Source organism: Ictidomys tridecemlineatus, chromosome 2 (genome assembly GCF_052094955.1).
Source record: "Ictidomys tridecemlineatus isolate mIctTri1 chromosome 2, mIctTri1.hap1, whole genome shotgun sequence".
NCBI lineage: Eukaryota > Metazoa > Chordata > Mammalia > Rodentia > Sciuridae > Ictidomys > Ictidomys tridecemlineatus.
In genome coordinates this window covers 228,560,317-228,583,943 of record NC_135478.1, presented here as the reverse complement: position 1 = coordinate 228,583,943, position 23,627 = coordinate 228,560,317, and the positions used below count along the sequence as shown (strand labels likewise).

Sequence of the window (23,627 nt, the reverse complement as noted above, 5' to 3'; positions counted from 1 at the left end):
ACACCTCAGATAGAGCACTAATCTATATAAAGAACTCAATAAAGTTAACAACAAACAAAGAAACAAAAAAACCAACCCAAATAAATCAATCAATGAATCGGCAAAGGAACTGAACTGACACTTCACAGAAGAACAAATACAATCAATCAACAAATATATGAAAAAATGTCTACCATCTCTAGCAATTAGAGAAATACAAATCAAAACTCCTCTTTAAGATTTCATCTCACTCTATTCAGAATGGCAATAATCAAGAATACACTAACAATAAATGTTGGTGAGGGAGGATGTGGGGAAAAGGCACACTCATACACTGTTGGTGGGACTGCAAATTGGTGCAACCACTATGGAAAGCAGGATGGAGATTCCTCAGAAAAGTTGGAATGGAATCACCCTTTGACCCAGCTACCTCACTCCTGGGTTTATACTCAAAGGGCTTAAAACCAGCAAATTATAGTGATGCAGCCACATCTCTGTTTACAGCAGCTCAATTCACCATAAATTATGGAACCAACCTACGTTCCCTTCATGGAATGGATGAATGGATAAAGAAAATGTGGGGGGCTGGGGCTGTGACTCAGCAGTAGAGCGCTCGCCTAGCACGCATGAGGCGCTAGGTTCGATCCCCTGCACCACAAAAAGAAAAAAAATGAACAAATAAACGTTTAAAAAAATTTAAAAAAAGAAAACGTGGTACATATACACAATGGAATATTACTCAGTCTTGCAGAAGAATGAAATGAGGGCATTTGCCAGTAAGTGGATGGAACTGAAGAATATTGTGCTAAGCAAAATAAGCCAATTCCCCGAATACCAAAGGCCGAATGTTTTCTCTGGTAGGCAGATGTTAGTTCACAATAGGAGGAGGGGTGCTAGGGAAGAGGGGAGTGAAGTGAGGGGAGGGGTACTGGGTAGGAAGGATAGGAGAATGCATCAGACACCATTACCCTACATACATAGGTAAGTACATGACCTGTGGGATTCTACATCATTACAACCAGAAGAAGGAGAAGTTATACTCCATTCGTGTAAGATGTGTCAAATGCGTTCAACTGTCATGGATAACTAATCAGAACCAACAAAAAAATACAAAAGTCATATAACAAAGACCTGCTGATAATTGCTAATTTGTTGACAAGAGAGTTGACAGGAGGCATGAAAATAAGATCACTTTAAGTTGGACACTTCAATTACTTTGTAAGTAAGATGAAACACGATGCCCGGGAATTCCTGGGACATCAAATGTGGGTTCAAGGGGCAGCTGGGTTGGGTTTGACCATTTGGATTTGGTTGTTGAGATCCGCCTCTTGCCATCAGTCCCAGCTTTGACAAGCCCCCTCCCTCTGGAGAGCCGCCTCACCCCGCCCACAGGAAGGGCTGTCACCCTGCTACCGCGGCCTGGACCTGCGGGCTGCCCGTGTGGCAGTGCCCTTGGTGTGTGCCTGTGGCCCTGGCCCTCCTCTGGGTCTTGCTGCTGGAGTCCTGAGCCCGCCCAGGTTGTCCGGTGCAGTGCAGCTGTCTGAACCCTCCCGTGGCCTGGGTGGCCTTCCAGCACGCGCACACACCTCACATCCGTCTTACAGCACCCCTGGAGGCAGGACGGGCGTGTCCTCACCTTACACAACCGCCCCAAGTTCTGCTGCCCCTGAGCAGAGGTCGGTTCTAGCCGGGAGGTGGAGCCGAGCTGAAGGTCACCACCTGGTGCTGATGGCGCCTCCGATCCTTTCTCATGTGGATGCTCCTAGAAACCTGATAGCATCTACCCAGAGCCCAGAGGAACTTTGTCCCCAGCACTGTCTCTTCTCTGGCTCATCCAGTTTCCCTAAAAACCATGTATTCCCCGCTGCAGGCCTGGCTTCTCTCTCCCTGTGAGAAGGCGTTGAAGCCTCAGCCATCTGGCCTCCCTGGCTGTGATACTGTGTGTGGCCCCCCACGTGCCTGTTAATAAACCCACCTGCTTTCCCACTTGCTGCTCTGCCAGTTCATTTCAGCAGACTCAAGTATCGGCTTCAGAGGGAAAGCCTGAACTTGCCCCAGGATGCTGGGAGATCGTAAGGAGGGGTCAGGGTCCACTTCCATAAAACAATGTGAAAAGCAAAAGCATTCCAGGAAAGCAGGAGCGGTGCCTTGTGATCGCAGAGTGCGACAGGTGCCTGCACAGGCCTCGCCATTCAGAGTGTGCGACCGTTTCATGCTTCCACCCTTGAGACGCAGGAGAGGACGGCCGGGTTAAGAGGTTCAGTCGGAAGCAGGGGTCAGGGAAGGCAGGGGTCACCCATGTCAGCACAGCGCTGGGCATCGGCCCCTGCTGCACCGTCCTGGGGTGTCCCCCGCTCTCTGCTGGGCTTCCCTGCATCCCTCCCACCCAGCTGCCTGGCCAAGGAGTTAGAAGGGGCTGGGGACAAAAGAACTTGGGGACATGAGGTCATCGACCGTGGGAACCATCTGTTTGTATCAGCTGAGGAGGAGAATGGGATCAGCCAGACCACAGGGAAGATTTCAGAAGCCCATGGACCCCAGAACGTCCCATGTCCTGGCCACTTTGCCACTTGCTACAGGCTGTTCTATAAACCACAGTGAACATCACGGTTGGCCTCGGGGGCTCAGGTCACCTTAGCTCCTACACAAGCTCAGTTTCTGGGACCAGAACAGCAAGAGGCCAGCCGGTTGTCATCTGGGCAGTTACTGTTCTGTGCTCCCTGTCCTCTGGGTCACTGTCACCTGCCAGCTGCAGAGGGTTCTGCGAGTGCTGGACCCTGCGGAAGGCCTGCCTCACTCTCAATACCTGCTTGTGACAACGTAGGGCAGGCAGAGGTTCCTCCGCGGTCTCACAGAGGACCCCGATCTAGGCTGCTGGAGATCATCAGCTTTAACTTGGAGACGGAGCAATTAAAGCGCAAGACATTTAAATGACCCATCGGCTCAATGGCAATCAGAGAAGCTCCCGCTCGGACCTGTGCTGTGGGCCCTGGCGGCATTCCTTTCTGAAGTCTGTTTCCAGAGCATTTAAATGTCGCTTTGAGAGAAGAGTCAGGAACCAATCAGGCTACAGACACCCAGGGCCCAAGAAATGTTTCTTAAGTGCACAGGTGACATTTTAAGGCCAAAAGACTTAGTGTACAGCATAAGCCAGCTCATGTGGAATTGAGGACCTTCTTCACCCACGGTGGTTTCAGTCAAAATACACCATCTGTCACCAGCTGTGGATTTCAGGAAGAGAGGGCAGTCGGACTCCCGTGGCTCCTCACTAGGTGCAGCTGTGTACTCCACCGAGCCAGCCCTCGCCCAGGGTCTCGGGGCACCCTGACACTCAAGGGTGCACTCCACACAGGCAGAGCAACATGGGAAAGCAGGCCTGTCCCCTTGGTGTCTTCAAGGAACTAATTCTACCAAAGACGACTTTCAGTTCAAAAACCTAGGTCCAGGGCTGGGGTGTGGCTCAGTGGTGGGCGCTTGCCTAGTGTGTGTGAGGCACTGGGCTCCATTCTCTGCACCACGTACGGACAGAGTAAAGTTACACTGACAACTAAAACTCATAACAAAACACACAGGTACGTCAGCTCTTTCCAGGTCTTAGTGTGCAGAATAGGATTTAGTTCAACGAAGCTCTCGTGTGGGATGGCACCGTCGTCCCGCCCTGAGAGGTCTCCCTCACGTGAGCTTCCCACAAGGCAGGACCGTTCAGTACAAACCTCAGTAAACGCAGCTTTAGGAGCAAAAAGAAGTGAAGTAGATGTATGTGGAGAGCAAGCTCAATGTCCTGTGGGAGGGGATGGAGGGAAGCAGTCCTCCTCAGGGGCTGGACTGGGCTGGCCCACAGCGGAGGCTGTCTTTCCTCCCCTGGGTCAGGGGCCTGCGGCCCAGCACCAGCCACCTCCAGGACTTGGAGAAGCCCATAACGCCTGGATGATTCTTCCCGGGGTGTCTTCCAGTCCCAGATGGGAGATCCCCCAGGTCTCTAGGTGTCTGATCCATAGCAGAGCCATTTTATGATCATTCTGACTCAGAATCCCGGTCTGTGTCAGTTTACTGCTTGCATAGATTTAGCCTTGGTCTCTTCCTGTGAATTCCTCATTGTCTCAGACAAGAAAATGGTCAACCCCCAAAAGCACATTTACTTCTTCTGATACTGAGCATGAGCATATCGTAAACAGCCAAAAAAAGCTGATTTTCTTTAAATTGATCTGCTTTAGTACATAACTTCAGTTAATGCTCCTAATGTTTTTACACACGAACCCAAAATCTAATGACATTTGAAATCCTGGGGGGAAAAAAGCTCTCCCAGACCCTAAGGCAGGGGTACCCTGGTTGACTTGGCACTTGTTTTAATATCACTTAACATCATCAGGTACAGTCACAGGGCTTCAGTTAATGTTCCCTGTGCACGAGGACACGTCTCTCTCTTTAAATGGGGGCTCTCTGGAAATACTCTGTAGGCATAATTGCATTGTTCTGTAAATGTGTAAAAGCCTCAGGGCTTTATCTCCCAATTATATTTGATATGCAGTGCTTGCTTCAACACCTGCAGAGAGAGTCCCGGACGCTGGAGGAAACAGCTTTCATCTTATTAAATTAATGTCGTTTCCATTTCACATTATCTTTAGTTGCTCAGCCTGTAGTATTACAAGTTTATTGCTTCTCCTTGGCTATACTAAAACTGGAAACCTAAAGTCATTTTCTGCTTTACTGACTTGCAGCAGGAAAAAACTCTGGAATTCTCCTGGTCATTAGAGAGAGTACTTACAATTTTTTTGCCTTCTATTAACACTGTAGACTCATTTGTCTCGACGTTCCGCAGTATCACAGAGCCTTCCCGTTCTCTGTAGATGAATTCTTTATCTACAGGGAAGGAAATAAGAGAGAGACATGAACTATCAACCAACTCGCCTCTGCTTCTGATGGACACTTACATGAAATGGTTCTGGATGATATGCAGCTTTTTATCCACAGGCCCTTCAAGTTCAGACAGTGGGCCCCTCTCTGCTAGCAGAGTCTCTACGGTCCTTCTCTCTGAGCCCTTCCTGCCCTCCAGGAGAAAGGCACCAGCACTACGTGCACACAGTCTGTGGAAGGTGCTAGAATGTTCTTGGGCAAGAATTGCACAGTGGACATTGAGTAGATGAAGAATTCATGTTCACAGGGTGGAAGCAGAAGTGGAGGGATTCATCTCCTGCAGCTGAGACCTGCATTGAACCTGCCCATGCACCCGTGCTCTGCAGGACTGGCTCTCACCCTGACCACAGCCTCCTCCTGCGATTCGGGGAGGTTCTGTCAGTTCTGCCACCATGGACACCTGGAACCTAACACTATCCTGTCAGTGGCTCCAGTATTTGCATATAATTAACCAAGATTTCAGTTATTCCCTGAGAAAATTAATAAACACATAGTAAATAGTGTGCGTGTGGGTGTGTGTCCAAACACCTGTGGTGCATGGGAGAGTAGAGTTCTGAAAGTGGACTGGGTGGAGAGGCAGGGCAAGCCTGGGTGGAGGGAAAAACATCTTCCTGGGCAGAGAGGGGAGCTGTGGGTAGGCTGAAGGCAGAGGCCTTTCACACTGAAAGCTGCCAAGGACAAAGGCCGAGCAGACGGGGTTAACCCAAGAGAACAGCTATTAGGAAAAGTAAAACCCGCTCACAAAGGAGTCTGTGCACCATCCTGGTTCTATACTGCTCTGCCGGAGCTTTATGTAAGCCACAGGTGGTTCAGCAGATGCTCGGGTGGAACTGTTCCCACTGATTTTTCTGGTAGTACTTTCAGGTACAAATCTAATGATTCCTGCCCTCTTTCCCCTGGAGAAAATGCACTGAGATGCTCTTGTCTACAGAGGACGGTTCAGTCATTTCAGTGAGGCTACCCTTACACCACAACTTGTTGGTTTCTGATTTGGAAGGCCCGTAAGAGTCAGTTGATTAGTTCCACAGGAAAGTTGCAAAAAAATAAAAGAGGAAAGAAAGAAGAGAAAGATTTTTAAAAAGGCTGCGACTCCATCTGCACAGCACTTTATCCAGCGCTGTCATGCTGAATTTCTAAAACTCAAACCTGCCTTCAGATGAAGGGGTCCTCCCGCCAAGTCCTCCCGAGAAGTCCCAAGCTCTCTGCTGTCACCACCCTCCTGGCACTAACCACACTGCATGAGCCACGACTTTTAACATTGGTGATCGTGGAAGTGCGTGAAACAACTGTGACAAAGAGGAACCAGGCACCACTGAGGAGCAGAACAAGATTCGGTGGCCTCTTCTCCCTCCGAGCTTCTGAAGCACATGGTTCCCTGACCCTCTTCACACACTTGCCTGTCCCTACATGGCAAGCTGCTTGGTTCTCCTTGCCTTTGGGTTTTAATTTCTTTTAGTGCTGGGGATGGAACCCAGGGCCGCACGCGTGCTGGGCCAGTGCTCTGCCTCGGAGCCACAGCCGGCCCGTTTCACTCGCATTTGAGCTTAGTAATGCGGTCTTTGCTGTCAGCAGTCCTCGTTAATCTCCATTTGTTTCTGTCGGGTGCACTCTAGGTTTGCGCAGTGCACGGTGTTGGAGTTCCTCTATTACAATGGACGTCCATCACTGCTGGTTCTATCATTATGACTAATGCTTCTGCCATGAACATTTTTCTTCACATATTTTGTACAAATGTGTGTCTTTTCCAGGGCTATCTAGACGTGTGCCCCAGAGGGGAAGTGGCAGGTGGTAGGGAGTGTGAACACCTGGCCTTATAAGTCACTTTCCAGAGTGGCCGTGGCAGTTGAATGGCATGGACAGTGTGAAGCGCTCCCGTGCTTCATGTCCTCTCCAAATTAAGAAAGCTCTAACGCTTTCTTACTTTGTGTCAATACAGTAGGTGCAAAATGGTCTTACTGTGAATGACTTTGAGTCTTCTCAGATATTTCTTTGCTATTTTTATTTCTTAGTTTGGAAATTCTTGGTTTATTTTGTCTATTTTTTTCTGTTGAACTGTTTTATCTTATTGATTTTTATGGATTTTTTTATACATTATAAATGACACTTTTATGACTTTTATGTGTTGAAAATGTCTTTTCTTAGCTGGAGTTTCATTTTCTTTATGAAATATTTGGATCAGTAGAAAATTTTAATATATACCAAAATTTTATGATCTTTTATTGTTAGTATTTGGTTTATCCTATTTAAGAAACCAAATCCTTTCCTGTTTCAAGATCATAAAGATATTCCTCTGAATTTTTTCTGAAACAATGTTGATTATTCCTTTCAAAAACCAGGACTTGGCTCATTGGGAAAGGACTTGCATATGTGGCGAGAGCCTGGGATGTAATGCCACCTGTTTATACATGTAACTATTTGTCCCAAGACACTTCGAGAAGGTCAATATCCTCTCAGTAAAAAGCAATGTGACCACAAACCTCAGGCCATTGGTGCAGAACTGATAAGGAGAGGGTCAGAGGGGGCCTCTGATTCACTCCCGTGCTGGGTAAATAAGTCACCCAGTAAGTCACCCCTGAGCTTGACACCAGCTGCGAGTGCTTCCCAGGTGAACTTAGTACGTTGAGCAGGTTCCTGTTCATTGTTACATTATTGGGTTTTATCGTGGAAGGTTGCTGACTATTGTTAAATGATTTTTCTGCAGCAACTGAAGACATCACATGGACTTCCATTAGTACGGTGAGCTGCAGACCCCGGGTTTTCAGGTGCTAGGCCGGCCTCGTGTCCCAGGATAAGGCTGGACCATGCAGCGTGGCGCAGTGTTGGTCCCGATCCGCTGTATTCTGCATCCACCATCATGAGGTGAGTCAGTCTTAGTTCTTAGTTCTTTTTTCCTTAGTATTTTCTTTTTCTCTTCTTTCTTTTTGGTCTGGTTTGGGCTTGGAATATCACTGGCATCATAAACTGAGTTGGGAAGTGCTCTATCCTACTCTATTTTTGGAAAGAATGTATGTTGGATTTGCATATTTCCACCTTAAATATTTGACAGAATGTATTAGTGATGCCAACCGGGCCTGCAGTTTTCTTTGTGGAGAGGTTTTTAATTAACACTAAAGTGCTTCGGTTGGCACAGAGCTATTTGAGTCTCCCATTTATTCTCAAGTCTATTTTGATCGCATGAGGCCGTCCAGGAACTGGCCTGTCTCTACAGGTCGTAACGTTTCAGCAGCTAAGGGAGAGATGTTTTCTTTCCTACCCTCAGCTCAGCTGGCCCTGGAGCCCACGTGACCAAGGCCAGATCAACAGGGAAAGCACACGCACTGGTTTAACTGAGTTTCATTGACACAGTTGGACACTGACACCTTCCTTCAGAAATGAAGTCCCCAAGAAACAGGGAAACTGTGTGCTGTGGTTTAGATATAAGGTGTCCCCCAGGCCCTGTGTCAGCCGAGGCTTGTTTGTGAAGCCAGGTTCACAGAGAGGTAGTCAGTGTAGCTAGGTAAATCAGGTCTCAGATTGAGTGAGATAGATAAAATGGAGGCCATTATGGAGAATGGAGTCCAGGAAAGCAGAGCAGCACCTGGGGAAATTGAAATGTCAATGTCCCCAAGGCCCGAGCCTGTCCTAAGGAACTGTTAATGAAGCAGCTCCCAGCAAACAGGGGGGTGCTAATCAGAAGCCGCCCCAGGCCCTTCCTGCCCAGAGGACTCCTGCAGCCCACCTCTCCCACCTGTGGGCCTTCCCACCTGCATTCTGTCACTGCAAGATAACGGGGAACAAAGACAGGAGTGTGGGAAGACCAAGAGAAGACCTTAGCTACAGGAGAGGGAAGAGCTCCCCCTTCCACGGACTCCCCCTTTGGTCCCCTTCTTCCTCGGGGAGAAGGCTTTCTGCTGTCCTTAATAAAGCTTCCACTGTCCACTCTACACTTGCTCAGCGTGCTCCTCTGGTGTCACACTTCAGCATTCGGGGAAGCAAGGACTCGTCACTGGTCAACAGCGGGAACCTTTGGAGGGGGGTGGTTTCGACCGTGAGACCCACCCCATCAGTACGTCCACGTCTGGTGGATGGTGTGGTAACCGCAGGCAGCTGGGTGTGGAGGGGAGAGTGGGTGCTTCCTCCCTGTGGCCCTGTCCCCTGTCCCTCTGCTCCCCAACCACCATGTCCTGAGCAGCTTCCCTCTGCCTTGCCCTTCCCAGGATGCACTGCCTCCTCTTGGGCCCAGAGCGATGGACTTGGCTGACCAAGGACTGAACCTCTGACCCAGGAATCAAAATCAACTCCCTTCCCTGGGTTGTTCTCGTCCGTCAGGAGTTTCAGTCACAGCGGGAAAGGCCGGCTCACACACTGTGCGGCTTTACACCCAGGTTTCATGCACAGGGCACCGGGGTGCGCGTGTGACTGGACCAAGGCCGTGGGACCCACAGGTCACACCCAGGGAGCACAGCGAAGCCTTGTTCCGAGTCCTCTCTGTCCCTGTGACTCTGGACAGAAGTGTTCCCTTTCCGTTCCTCTGGGTGGGGAAGCCACCTGCGGATGGGCCTGGCCACCTGGTTCACAGGAAGTCAGAGTCCTTCCGGGGCCTGCTTCAGAGGAGAAGAGCAGAGGTCAGGAGGCCCTGCTTCTGCCCTGTGCCACGTTCTGGGGAGTCTTCACACTCCCCGTTGTAGGCTCTGTACTCACGACTGTTTTGTCATCTTTATGGTAGGACAACAGGTTGGGCTTTAGGTGAGCAGGGTCTGCAGCGGGTCCCTGCTATCTTTCCTGAGTTGTTAGTTTGTGTCTTCCTCTTTTTCAATCAAACTGGACAGATGTGTAGCAACTTTGTTGACCATTTCAAAGAACACCTTTGGGGATCACTTGTATTTTTTCTGTATTCTACTTCAGGGAATCATGTTCTTCTCTATTCATCCCTTCTCTTTGCTTTGGCTTTAAACTCTCTTCTTTTTCTACCTCGTTAAGGTGGAGGCCTAGGTCTTTTGTGTATTTTCCATCCTTTAAAGTAAAACTATTGGAGCTAACAATTTCCCTTATGGATGACATTATCTCCATCTCACGAATTCCGATCTGCTGCATTCTGTGGTCACTCAGTCTACACTACCTACAGTGATCTTCAGGTCGTCTCTATATCATAGTTCCATGGCATTTATCACAGAAATAGAAAAAAACAAAACAAAAACTTTAAATTTGTGTGAAGTCAAAGGACCCCAAATAGTCAAAATAATCTTGGGCAAAAAGCAATCACACTTCTTCATTTCACAACATGTTGATTGATGATAATCAAGACACCATGATATCAGTAGAAAGTGGACCGTGAACAGGGCCCGGGAAAGAAGTCCCGGAAACGCACCTACCCACTTAAGGTCAACCACTTTCCCACAAAGGGGCCAAGGACACACAGCAGGGATAGGACAGTCTCTTAACAAGTGATGTTGGATATCAGATGTGAAGAATGGAACCGGATCCTGACCTCACACCATATAAAACCCAACTCACCATGGGTGAAAGACTCAAGTTTAAACCCTGAAACTGTAAACTGCCAGGGAAACACACCCAGGGGAGGCCCATGACATGGGAGAGGCAGTGAGCGTCTTGGGTAACTCCTGAAGTTGCAGGCAACCAAAACAAGAGTAGGCAACGGGTGGGTGGAGCTGAGCCGTCTCCCCGCGTACCTGGCGCCACGGCATTAGCGTCTAGGGACCATCCTGTGTACCTCTGACCTTTCCCCTTCTCATGACATATGAACCTCTGTCCAGTGGTCAAGTCCCCCGCCTGCGGTCGCAGCTGCTATCTAGACTGCCAGCACCCCTGCGTGTTCTGCAGGACAGTTGTCATTATCATTTTTGTTTGTAACAGAACATGGTTTATAAAGGGATTAAGGTGAAAGTCAAAAAGGAGAAACAGAAGCTTTGCTTTTGCTTTGGGAATCGGCCTCTTGAGAAGGTTCTCTTAGAAGTTCTGTGGTCTGGACACTCCAGCCATGCCCTTGTTTGTCTCTGTCTCCTCTGGAAGTGTCTTCATTTAACCTCTGTTCCTGAAGGATTCTCTGGATACTGATTTCCAGACGGACAGAGTTTTCTTTTGTTTCCTTTGGCATTTTTGAAATTTTGTTCCATTCTCTTCTGGCCACCACAGTTTCTAAGGAGAAGTTGGCATTAATGGAACTGTTATTTCCAGGGATTTTATTCCATTTTTATTTTGCTGCTTTCGAGGTTTACTGGTTGCTCTTGGTTTTCAACAATGGGGTAGGGAGTCCTTCAGATTGGGCTTTCTGTGGGCTCTGTTTGCTGTTCACTGAGCATCTTGTATCTGAAAACGTCTGTGTTTTAGTACATTTCCAGCCATTGACTTGACAACTGTCCTGTCTGTCCCTTGACCCGTGTCCTCTCCCCTGGTATTCCAATTACTCAAGTGTTGAGTCTGATGTCATCTCCCAGGTCTCCGACGCTGCTCTGTTTAGTTCACTATTCTCTGTTTACCTTGGGTGGCATCTACCGAGCTGTCATCCAGGTCACTCCATGTCCTTTGTCACAGCCTTCCAACATCAAATCCGTCAAGTATTTTAATTTTTATTTCTACATTTGGAAATTCCCATTTGTTTTCTTTATTGAATCTATTTTTCTGCTGAGATTTCCCATTTCTCTGCCAGGTTCCACTCCCAAGCTTCCACTCCCCATGTTTATGTTAACTCACTGAGGAGGGTCCAACAGCTGTTTAAATCCCTGTCAGCTCAACAGTCGGATTCATTTCGGGTCAGATGTGATTAGTTTTCTTTTGCATTTAGAGAGTGCTTCATTTTCTTGGTTCGTTGTGTGTCAGGTGACCTTGGGTGATCTCCTGGGGGTGGGGACACCTGGGTTTCGTCATTGCCCTCTGCTGCCCTGGCTAGAGCAGGTGGTTTTCTTTGCGAGGGCAGTGGCTTCACTTGATGCAGATCCTTCATCTTCGTTTAAATGCCCGATTCTCTTCCATGCAGGTCAGGGGGAGGTGCAGGAGGCAGGGATGGGGCCCCTCTCTGCCCTTCCCAAACCTGCCCACCCTCCTGGGGGCCTCTCGAGTCCCACCCCCTTCATCACAGTGCTCCCGCCCTGCTCTGCTCGCCAGCGCGGCACCCCAGACAGCCCGCCAGCCTCCATGGGCCGCTGTCCTTCGTCTCCTTTCTGTGCAGACTGTACTCTTTCAAAACACGTTTCCTTCTCCCTTTGGCAGGGACTACTTGGCCCATTTCCTTGGCCTGTCAGTCACCTCCTTCGTGCTCTAGCCCGGTGCCTCTTGGCATTCCGACTCTGCCATCCTTATTTTGCATCCTGAACACGGCCAGGCACTTCCTGCCCCTGTCCCTGGGCTGCGGTGCTGCCTGCAAAGCCCTTTTCTCCTGCAGACGAGAGCTGCTGGGCTCGGGGAAAGGCCACCTCCTGGGTAAGGTGACCCCTCTGCCTCCCCTCTGCACAGCACATTCTGCTCATGCTCACTCCCGCGGGCTAGCGCTCTGCCTGTTCTGCCTCTCTGCACCCGAGAGTGGCTCTGAGGGAGGAGTGCCCTGCTGCTGTCCTTGGGGACACTAGTGCAGTGACAGTGTGAGACCAGGTGATGAATACACGTAGGATGAGCTGAGAAAGTGAATGCCACGGGAGTCTGCTTCACCGGGTCTCTACCCTGCGTGAGCCCACAGGCAGAACCAATCACAGGAGCAACGCTGGGCAGGGAGGGCTCCCGCTGGAGTGAGTGGGCTGGGAGGACGGTGGTCATTCAAATGATACCTGAGGGAATGTCACGGGAAGCTGCCCACCGTCTCTTCCCCATCACTGCAGAGCAGTGAGACGTTCCACAAGGCGGGCACCGCTGCCATGCCATGGGATGGGGGCAGGGAGGGAAGGATGCAGGGTGGAGGCAGGACGCAGAGCCCGAGGTCCTAGGGACGCTTTCCCAGGGAAGCTGAGGCACCACCGGCCACACAGGCAGCGGTCTGCATTTTAATCATGCGCTGGCCTCACTGCTCCGTGCATGGGGGGAGCTTGTGGGAGCAGAAAGCACGACCCAGCAGAAGTCAGTGGCCCTGGTGGCCAGCACAGGGGAGGCCATTACTTCCCATTCTAATCTGTTCCCTCAAACTATGATATAAAACCCTGTAACGATCAGAACAGATAATTTTTCTGACTCTTCCCCAAATAAGGTCACAGTGACCAGCTCCGAGCAGCACAGGTCAGCTGGCCGTCCGCTGCCCCTTTGCTTGGCAGACTGCCTTCTTCCAAGCACCTTCCGGAGGCCACCCCTACCTACGTGGAAACGTGCAGTGCCACGGCTGCTCTGGGCACCACTTAACAAGAGGGCCACGTCGCTTCTCATTCCCAGGTGCGACGCGCACGTGCTGCGCAGGTGAACACCACAAAGCACTGTGCAGAGGAACAGATCTTAATTCTTCATGATGTACACGGTGAGTGGGGCAAATGTGATACTTTGATGAATTTCTTAATTTTAAATAATTGCTAAAAGAAACAGTGTTTGATTGCCTGTTGTATCTTCTTTTCCAGCTCTAATTTAGTTGCATTTACCTGTGTTCTGATAACAAGTCGTGTATGGCATACAGACATCCTAAGAGAGTCAAGATGGATACAATGGTCATAAAACATGGGTCTGTAATCCCTAGCACCCACACTGCAGTCTTGCAATTTCATCTGCACCCACGAAGCAGGATTCCTTCTGTAAATGGCCGATTCCAGATCTGGGATAGGAAATCTACGCCACCAAGGAAGCTACCAGAGCCTATTAGAGCCCCAGCGACAGGACCCAGGAGCCAGCCTGAGGGAGGCTCCCACTGCCCAGGACAGGTCCAGGAGCATCCAGGAGAACAGTCATCACAATGGGCCCAAGTTGTCAGCCCTGAACCATGAGCTTAAGGTGATACTCACACAATCAACAGGCCATTCAGCAGATCACCATGGAGATGCTGTAGGTCCACAGTAACTGAAAAACTAGTGGGAAAAGGGAAGTCAGGAAGCTTTTCCCTCTTTCCTAGCAACAGGTATCACTGAATGACCAATAGACAGGCCAAAGTCTCCTCTGTAGGTGGACCCTAGATATTGCCTGACAGACACGGATGGAATGAGCGTGATGTCCTAGTGGAATAAGACATGGGTCATTGGTGGCTGCGAGTGACACAGAATGGGACAAGCAGCATGGGACGGCAGCCACACCAGCAGGAATAAGTGCCCCCCAACAAGGGAGCAAATGACAGTGGGAGTAGACCTGATGCTAGACCTAGCTAGGACAGTGGGAGATGCACGACAGAGGAAACTTAACCACAGCCACGCACACAACAGGAGACCAAGAATGGCCAGGATAATGGCAGATGCTTCCACCAATGACCGTGCTGCTTAGCCACAGGTCACTGATGGACCGTGGGACAACACTGTCAAGAAACTGTGGCTCCCTGTGGTTCTTCAGGGTGGTGCGGTGGCCACACTTTTCTATCAACAGGAAGGCAGTCCTGACTCCCCAGGTGTGCCTGGTGGACTCTCCAGGTGTGTCCGGTGGGCTCCCCAGGTGTGTACGGTGGGCTCCCCAGGTGTGCCCGGTGGGGTCCCCAGGTGTGCCCGGTGGGCTCCCCAGGTGTGCCCGGTGGGCTCCCCAGGTGTGCTCGGTGGGCTCCCCAGGTGTGCCCGGTGGACTCCCCAGGTGTGTCTGGTGGACTCCCCGGTTGTGTCTGGTGGGCTCCCCAGGTGTGTCGGGTAGGGTCCCCAGGTGTGTCCAGTGGACTCCCCAGGTGTGCCTGGTGGGCTCCCCAGGTGTGCCTGGTGGGCTCCCCAGGTGTGTCTGGTGGGCTCCCCAGGTGTGCCTGGTGGGCTCCCCAGGTGTGTTGGGTAGGGTCCCCAGGTGTGTCCAGTGGACTCCCCAGGTGTGTCTGGGAACCTGCAAGACTGTAATGACACCTTGCTGGGGTCTGCTCCTAAACGTGGTGGAGGAGAAATGACCAAATGCAGACAAACTAGACTGGCAGTTAGGAAATACCTGCTGACATCTGGGTACGGACACTTAGGAGTTTATTTACACTTCTTTCTACTTCGCAGTAAGTTTAAATTTTCTATAGTAAAAACTTAAAATGGATTTTTAAAGTTCAGTAGTTTTCTTTATTTAAAAGAAAATCATGCAGCTCTAATGGAAATGAAGCAACGTGGCTTGCTCTTTCATTCTCTTTTACTTGTTTTTTGCTGAAACTGGTGTTTATGTTTATTTTGGTTTCGAACGACTAGTGGTTCTGGTTTTAATGCCAGTTTCTACAATAACCACTGGGACACAAACTTAGATTATGAATCCTTCCCCTACAAAACCAGGAGCCAGGGGTGTGAACTTGCAGTGAGGTACGCTGACCGGGACTGGCTTTTCCTTTGATTCCTGTGCAGTAAGCTCTGTGTGGTGAGTCAGAGCAGGAGTCAGCAACGACAAGAGTGCTGACATCAGGAATCATACTTATTTCAGGAAGCAAAGCCAAATGCAAGTGTGTTTAGTCAAACCACACTGACATCCTAGACGGCAGTGGGGGCCACTGATAACACGTGGCCTCCAGCACCATGTTCCATTAACACTAAAATTAAATGTATCTGATATGAGAATAGTAACCCTGCTTGTTTTTGAGATCCACGTGAATGATGTTTTTCCCATCCTTTCATCTTCAGTCTGTGGATGTCTTTGCCTATGAGGTAAGTTTCTTGGAGACAGCATATTGCTGGATCTTGTTTTTTTTATCCAATCTGCCAGTCTGTGTCTTTTGATTGAAGAGTTTAGACCATTCACATTCAATGTTATTATTGAGATATGATTTTTATTACCTGTCAGTCTGAGTTATTTCTGAATCTTAATTTGAATTAGTTTCTCCTTTGACTGAATATTCTTCTAGTGTAATTCCTCCCTCTGCTAGTTTTCATTTTAATTTTTCATTTATTCTTCATGAAATATTTTACTGAGTATGTTTTGTAGTGTAGGATTTCTAGCTGTGAATTCTTTAAACTTTTGATTATCGTGAAGGTTTTCATTTTACCTTCTTGAAGCTTAATTTTTCTGGGTATTGTATTCTTGATTGGCATAAATTTTCTTTCAGAGCTTGGTATATATTTTCCAAGGCCTCCTGGTTTTAGGGTCTGTGTTGAGAAATCAGTTGAGATCCAGATTCATTTCCCTTTAAATGTGGTCAGTCATTTTTCTCTAGCATCCTTTAAAATTCTCTCCTCATTCTCTGTGTTAGGATTTTCATAATACTGTGCCTAGGTGTAGATCTGTTATAATTTTGTATATTTGGAGTCCTTCATGCCTCCTGTATTTGAATTTCCATTTCATCTCTAAGGTTTGGGAAATTTTCTGATATTATTTCATTAGAAAGATTATGCATTTTTTAGTTTGTATTTCTTTAACTATCCCAATGAACCTTATATTTGGCCTTTTAATGTTATCCCGTATTTCTTGAATATTCTGCTCGTGGTTCCTGGTCTCTTAACATCTTTTCTCTATGGTCACCTTTATTTTTAAGATTATATGCTTTGTTTTCAAGATCTGAAAATCTATCATCCAAGTGTTTTGTCTATTAGTGATGCTTTCCATTGAATTTTTAACTTGGTTTATTGATTCCTCATTTTGAGTATCTCTGATTGGTTCCTTTTCAGAATCCTTATCTCCTTATTGAAGAGATCTTTTACTTCTTGAATTTTCTCTCTGATTTCACTCCTTGCATCATCTTCTACCTCACAGAACAATTTAAAACTGTAGACAAATTAGGGATAGATGGGACATACCTCAACATTTTAAAGGCTATATATGATAATCCTAAGGCCAACATCATCCTGAATGGAGAAAAACTGAAAACGTTCCCTCTGAAAACAAGAACAGAACAGGACTGCCACATCTATCCCTCCTGTTCAACAAAGCCCTTGAAATCCTAGTCAGATCCTTTAGGCAAGAGAAGGAAATTAAAGTGTTATGGATAGAAACATTAGAGCTCAAACCATCACTGATTGTCAATGACATGATCTTACACTTAGAAGACCCAAAAAACTCCATCAGAAAACTTCCAGAATACATGAATTCATCAAAGTAGCGAAATACAAAATCAACACCCATAAACAATTGCATTATTACACTCTAATGATTAATCTGCTGAAAAAGAAATTAGAAAAATCATTGCATTCACAATTTCACAATAGCCTCAAAGAAAAAAAATTAAAACCTTGGGAATAATCCAACAAAAGAGGTAAAAGACCTTTACAATGAAAACTATAGAATACTAACACTATAGAATACTAAAATTAGGAACTGAAGACCTTAGAAAGTGGAAAGACCTCCCACGTTCTTGGATAGGCAGAATCACTGTTATAGAAATGCATTCTTGGTTGACTCCACCAAAGTGCTATACAGATCCAATGCAATTCCCATCAAAATTCCAATTTTGTTCTTTTGGTGTTAAGCTTTTTGAGTTCTTTGTATATCCTGGATATCAATACCCTGAGAGGCAGGTGGCAATTCTTCATAGAAATAGAGAAAGTGGTCACTAAATTCATATGGAAAAGTAAGAGGTCCTTAATAGCCAAAGAAATCCTTAGCAAGAAAAGAGAAGCAGGAGGAATCACAATACCAGACCTTAAATCATACTAGAGAGCTACAGTAGCCAAGACGGCATGGTACTGGTGCCAAAACAGATACGAAGACAGATATGAAGACCAACAGAAATCACAGAGACAATCCCACATAAATACAGTTGCTCAAACTTGACAAAAGTGCCAAGAAAATGCATCATCGCAAAGATAGCCTCTTCCACAAGGTGCTGGGAAAAGCAGACATCCACAGGTACAAGAGCAAATCTAACCCCTATCTCTCACCCTGCACAAAACTCATCTCAAAGTGGACCAAAGACCTGAATATTAGACCAGAAACCTGAACCTACCAGAAGAAAATGTAGGCCCAACTCTCTAGCTGGCCTCCTGAACAAGACTCAGAAAGTAAAATCAAAATTCAATTTACGGGATGGCATCAAACTAAAATGCTTCTTCACAGCAAAGGAGAAAAATCAAGAGCGTGAAGAGAGATCCCACAGAATGGCCGAAGTCTTTGCCACCTGCCTCTCAGGGTATTGATATCCAGATATACAAAGAACTCAAAAGCTTAACTCCAAAAACCCCAAATAACCCAATCAAAAAATGAGCAAAGGACTAAGCAGACACTTCACAGAAGAAGAAATACCAACAACCAACAAATATATGAAAAAATGTTCAACCTCTCTAGCTGTTAGAAAAATGCAAATTAAAACTACACTGAATTCTAGAACAAAACAAAAACCATGCTGAGCTTCCAACTCACTCCAGTCAGAATGGTAACTATCAAGAATACAACTAACCACACAGGTTGGTGAGAACTGGGGAGAAGGCACACCCATATATTGCTAGTGGGACTGCAAATTGTCCAACCACTTCGGAAAGCAGTATGTAGATTTCTCAGAAAATTTGGAATGGAAGCACGTATTGACCCAGTTATACCACTCCTAAGTTTATATCCAAAGGACTTAAAATCAGCACACGACAGGGACACAACCATATCAATGTTTATAGCAGCTCAGTTCACAATAGCCAAGCTGTGGAACCCACCTGTGTGTCCTTCAACAGGTGGATGGACAAAGAACATGTGATACATATACACAGTGGAATATCCCTCCGCCATAAAAAGAACGACTTTATTACTTTTGCTGGTCAATGGATGGATCTGGAGAATACGATGCTAAGTAAAATAAGTCAATCCCCCAAACAAAAGACCAAATGTCTTTCCTGACAGGCAGATGCTCACACACAATAAGGGGGTAGGAGAGAGAAGTTCATTGGATTAGACCAAGGGGAAGGGGGAAGGGAGGGGGAATGGGAATTGGAAAGACAGTGGAAAGGATCCGCCTAACTTTCCTAGGTCCCTATGTGAACACAGCACAGTGAGCCTCACCATCAGGTACATCCACAAGGAATTAGTTAAGAATAACTGTGGGTGAGTGGCAGAGGGTCAGCAGAGGGAGGGAGGGGAAGGAGAGGTACTGGGGACTCACCTGGAACAAGGTCTGGTCTGTGCCTCTATCCCCAGGTCAGAATGGGCTCTGCCGTCATGCATAACTGAACACAACTGATAAAGTCCACAGTGTGTCTCCTGCGTGTGCTGGACCCATCCCTAGAGCTCGGTTGTCAAGTGTGTCTGGGGTGACTGCTGGGTGCCACAGGCATGGGACAATCCCTCACTGCGGGACACTCTTTGGGACAGCACATCTAGAAGGCCTGACAAGTGGGTCCGCCTTATTCCCAGGAGGCCTTGTCCACACCACTGTCTCCTTTAATCTAAAAACATCACTCTTCCCAGGCCACAGCCACCAACAAGGAAACCGAGGACACGCTCAGAGGCGGTCAGTGGACCTCCCGGTGCCTCGCACCCATGAGGTGTCTCCACTCCTGGTGACGAGGAAGACAGCAGTTATGAAAAAACAGAGAGTCTTTAAACGGTCGAAAGGCATTTCCACAACAGCCCCAAGGCTGCATTCCTTGCTCTACGGACACCAGAGATCCCATGGACTGAAAATCATGACCACAGGCTGGGGGTGGTCACAGCACTAGGCTAAGGTCCTGGGTTCTAGTCCCAGTCCTGCCACCAAAAACCAAGAAGGAAAAACAGGAGCCCAAATGTCACAAAAAGGCCAAAGGGACTCCAGTGTTTATGTGGTGTTGAAACTCACAATTGTTTTTTTTAAGTAGCCAACTTGATAACTACGACCTGGGTATCTTATATTTATTTATTTGACATTAAAGATCCACAGTCTTCCAACCCCTGGTCAAGGCGACACAGAGAAGGTGAGAAAGTCTAAACAGTCGAGTGTGTTCTGTGCAACGTTCAGGGAGGCATTTCCTGCACACACGCCCAGAGAGGGCAGCCGTCCCCAGGAGACAATCGAGGGCTTAGAGGACACGGCTGCCACCCCAGCAGAGCTTTCACACGTTCACTGAACATCCCCAGCTGCGGGTCCCCTGTTCCGTGAATCAGCCAGGGTCCCCGAGGCAAAGAAAGGGACGCGGGCTGGCTGGAGCCAAGCCCCGCATCCAACACGCTGTCGCAAAAGGCAGTTCTGACGAACGAGGAAGTCTGCTGGGCTGTTAGGAGCTCAGATTTTTCTCTCTGAGAGAAAAGAGACCCATATTTAAAATCCTGTTAAGTTCAGCTAAAAGTTAGAGCTCCATGATGTTCACTGGGCAGGGCATTATCAGTGCGAAACAGTGTCTCCTTACGTTTCAACCTCACCTGCTTACTAGTGCGTATGCAGGAAGGGCCTAGGAGCAGGTGGACACCAGGTTGTGTTTGTGAGCACTAAAGGGAACCTGCGGTGCTTGGGGGAAAGTGGGTATTTCCAGGTCCGAGGCACACGGAGGAAACGCTGGACCTGGAGCATCTTACTGGGCAGCAAAGGCAGATGGCTAGCGGGACAGGCCAAGAAGGCCGCAGCAGGCTGCAGAGCTGGCCCAGGTCCATCACTTTATCTATGCGGTCCAGCTCCTCAGGGCCCTTCTCTGCTCTGGGCTCAGACACCCGGATGGCCCAGGGGAGCCTGGGCAGACATGAGCAAGTGGGCCCCTGCAGCACTGGTGCAGACGGCCTGCCCTCTCCCGGCTTCTGCCCTGGCCTGGTGTTTTGGTCCCAGGAGGCTGAACAAAGACACGGAGAGGAGCTGAGCTGCCCTGGCGGTCACCCAGGAGAGGAGGAGGCCCCTCTGCACCAGACAGTGCCCAGCCATGGAAACACACCTGCTGCCACAGCAGCGTCACCTGGCCATCCGCCACCGACGGCCAGGGTGAAATACGCACGCCGTGTTGCCGAGGGGGACTGGCGGCTCCTCTCCCAGCACTGTGGCGCCAGGTGACTGCTGTGAGGACACAGAACCCTGGATGGGCTCCTGGCAGCTACAGTGAGGACGGCTGAACACCGAGAGAAGAATGCTATACTTGATTCAAACACACGGAACAGGCAGACACTTTCATGAGTTTATCATGGTCCTGACCAAAGATTTACAAACCCCACACCCTTCATTTCCCACAGCAGGACTTGACCATGACATCACCTGACTCCCAGAACAAGCACTGAAAATGAAGGAGTGACCGTCCAGCCTGCTCTCCCTGTGGCTCATGGACACCAGCTGCCGTGTGCACAGGTGAGTCCCTGCTCCCCGCAGCCTGACCACTCTGTGTGAAGGAGGAGTGACCAGTTTAGAAAACCACTGTTTGGCCACCCTGGTTGACTGACAGGACAGGCGTGGGCCTCCGTGGGCGCTCATCACGCCGGGGGAAATGCTGGTGCCAGGCTGGTCTGGGTCCAGGGTACACCTGCAGAAGGACAGCCGCCCTCGTGGGAAAAGACACCTTGGGGCAGAGAGGTTCAGTGATCACCTCTTTACCCCCTTAAGGGTCCCCAGCAGTGGACAACCAGACTTCACGGGTAAATATGTTAAATCAGCCCATGAGCAGACGGTCAGACTGACCCCCCAAGCGGGGCTTCCACACACAGCTGGCCGGATCCACCACCTACGTCACGGGCTGCCTTCACGGGCACCGGGAGACGCAATCAGGCGTGACTATGATCCTCAATTTGATCCAAACTGGGAGGGGAAAAAACGGCAGAAGGTATTTTGGGAATGAATGAGGGCATCTGAACATGGCCTGGGCATCCAGGGATGTCAGGGACGACAGCGTTTGGGGCGGCTAGGATCATGCTTCGCGGCTCTACGGGAGGACGCGCTTTAGAGATGCGTGTTTGATTATTCAAGATGAAATGAAATGGCAACATCATTTACATTCAAATATTTTCATCAAAAACATATTGTAGAGGACTCAGGGCAAATGTTAACTGGCCATGGGGGGAGCACAGTGTCCACTCTGCCACCCTTTCTACTTCTGAAAGTTGTGTATGTGTGGTGGATTGTTTTTTGTTTGTTTCTGGCATAAAACAGTGTGAGAAATAGAAAGTCCAGTGGTCCGTTTTCAGATGATAGTATCCACCTGAATTGGATCCAATTGTAGCCATTTTAATTATAGCCCTTTTCCTTGCCCACCCTAATTTTAAAACCAGCCAATCCATAGATTGTACCCCAGAGTTCTCCAGTCAGGGCGCAGGGCAGCGCTGTGGTGGGACTGCCCGCTGGGTCCTGTGAGCCCACCCTTCCCCCCGCCCCCCCCCCAGTGGCCGAGGTCCAGCTGGGCCTTGCCCATGTGCTTCCCTGGCTGCTTGACTCTAACACAGGAGAAAGGGAGGAGCACAGCCCCCGGCTTGCAGGGGGGCCTAGGGCTGGCGGCAGTGCAGGCTGCTTGGAGAGCGGCCCTCTGGGAAGAACCGGGGAGACCCTCAGCCACTCCTACCTGGAGGAAGCCAGGGCTTGGAGCACTCTAGGCGGGCTCTTGGGTGGAGGTGGGCAGTGGGCAGAGGTGCTGCTCCCCTGCCCTGGGGGTGCCCAGCGTGTGCCCTCCAGCCCTCGCGGAACAGGGACTCTGGAGAGGGAGGGGCCTCTGAGCAGGCTGCGGTTTGGCCCGTTGAGGCCTGCAGAGGACAAAGGCTACGTATTTTTTTTTTTGCATCTTTTTTTCTGTCTTCTATTTTTCTGGTTTACTTCGTCAAGGGGTCAGAGGGCGGCAGTGGTGGTGCCGGTGGCCTGGCAGCCTCCTGGGTCCCAGCCAGCTCTGCTCATCGGACTCCTGACAGCGGCCTGTGCTGGCTTGGCCCCTGGGTGCTCAGCCGAGGCAGCGCAGTCCAGGGCTCGGGATGCCCAGCCTCCCGTCCCCACCCGGGGGCTGAGGATGCTACCATTGCTGCTGCCCACCCACTGCCTCTGGTCAGGTCCTGGAGTCTCACTAGTGTCAGCGACCAGCCCGGGTGGCAGGACAGCCTGGCTGCCAGGCGCCCTGTGACTTATTTTCCTGTAGAGTTGGAGAATAAGTCAGAAAAACTGCCTGAAATGTTCTCCTTCCCAGAGCCCCACAAGAATGCACCAGGGCGGCGTCCCCTCTCAAGAGGCCTCGGAGACCCGAGCTCAGTGAGCGCAGGACCCGCGGCCCTGGTGCTGGAACAGCGAGCTGCGATGGCAGCGCCAGGGCCACAGCGCAGCGCCCACGGCAGGCGGTGGGCAGCGACGGGCACGGGCCTCCCAACAGCTTGTGGTGGCAAATGACTACATCTCACTTGATTTTCATCCTGAGTTCTGAGATGACCCGATTTTGTGTCTGATTAATGGGCTGCCCAGACGGCTTTGGAAAACCTGAATTTCCATTCCTCTAATGAATCACCATCTCTTCTGGGTCTGGACAAAGTCACGTTCCGACTTTCCAGCAGCTCAGGCACGGAGCTCGGTGCAGCGTTTCCTTCTGTGTCCCTTATTAACCACGTGGCTGAGGAGGAACCAGCAATTTGCAGGATTAAGACTTGGGTTTGCAATTGAGTCTCTGCACGAAGCTACCACGGAAGAAAATATGCAGGAGAGCAGCCTTTCCAACATTTATGTGGGCGAAGAAAAAGGAAGATCAGCAAGGATTAAATATCCTTAAACATTTATCCAAAGAATAATCATCCCGAAAGTGTGTGTCGGCAGAGTCCTCTCCCGCAGTGAGGGAAGAGCACGCTGCAGTCACACATTCTTAAGGAAGTTCGTGATTATTTTTCATAAAAATCCACGATTCTGTGAAGGGCCTGTGAAG

The 23,627-nt window shown here is 49.2% G+C and overlaps 1 protein-coding gene across 6 annotated transcripts in view; it reads right to left on the bottom strand.

The window, feature by feature from the left end:
• Dpp6 (dipeptidyl peptidase like 6) overlaps positions 1–23,627 on the bottom strand; it is an 860,191-nt gene that overhangs the window by 255,251 nt on the left and 581,313 nt on the right. For all 6 annotated transcript variants that reach the window (XM_078040897.1, XM_078040899.1, XM_078040896.1 and 3 more), the window contains exon 4: positions 4,745–4,839. In XM_078040897.1, the coding sequence (XP_077897023.1) occupies positions 4,745–4,839 (95 nt within the window). The remainder of the gene's footprint in view (positions 1–4,744; positions 4,840–23,627) is intronic.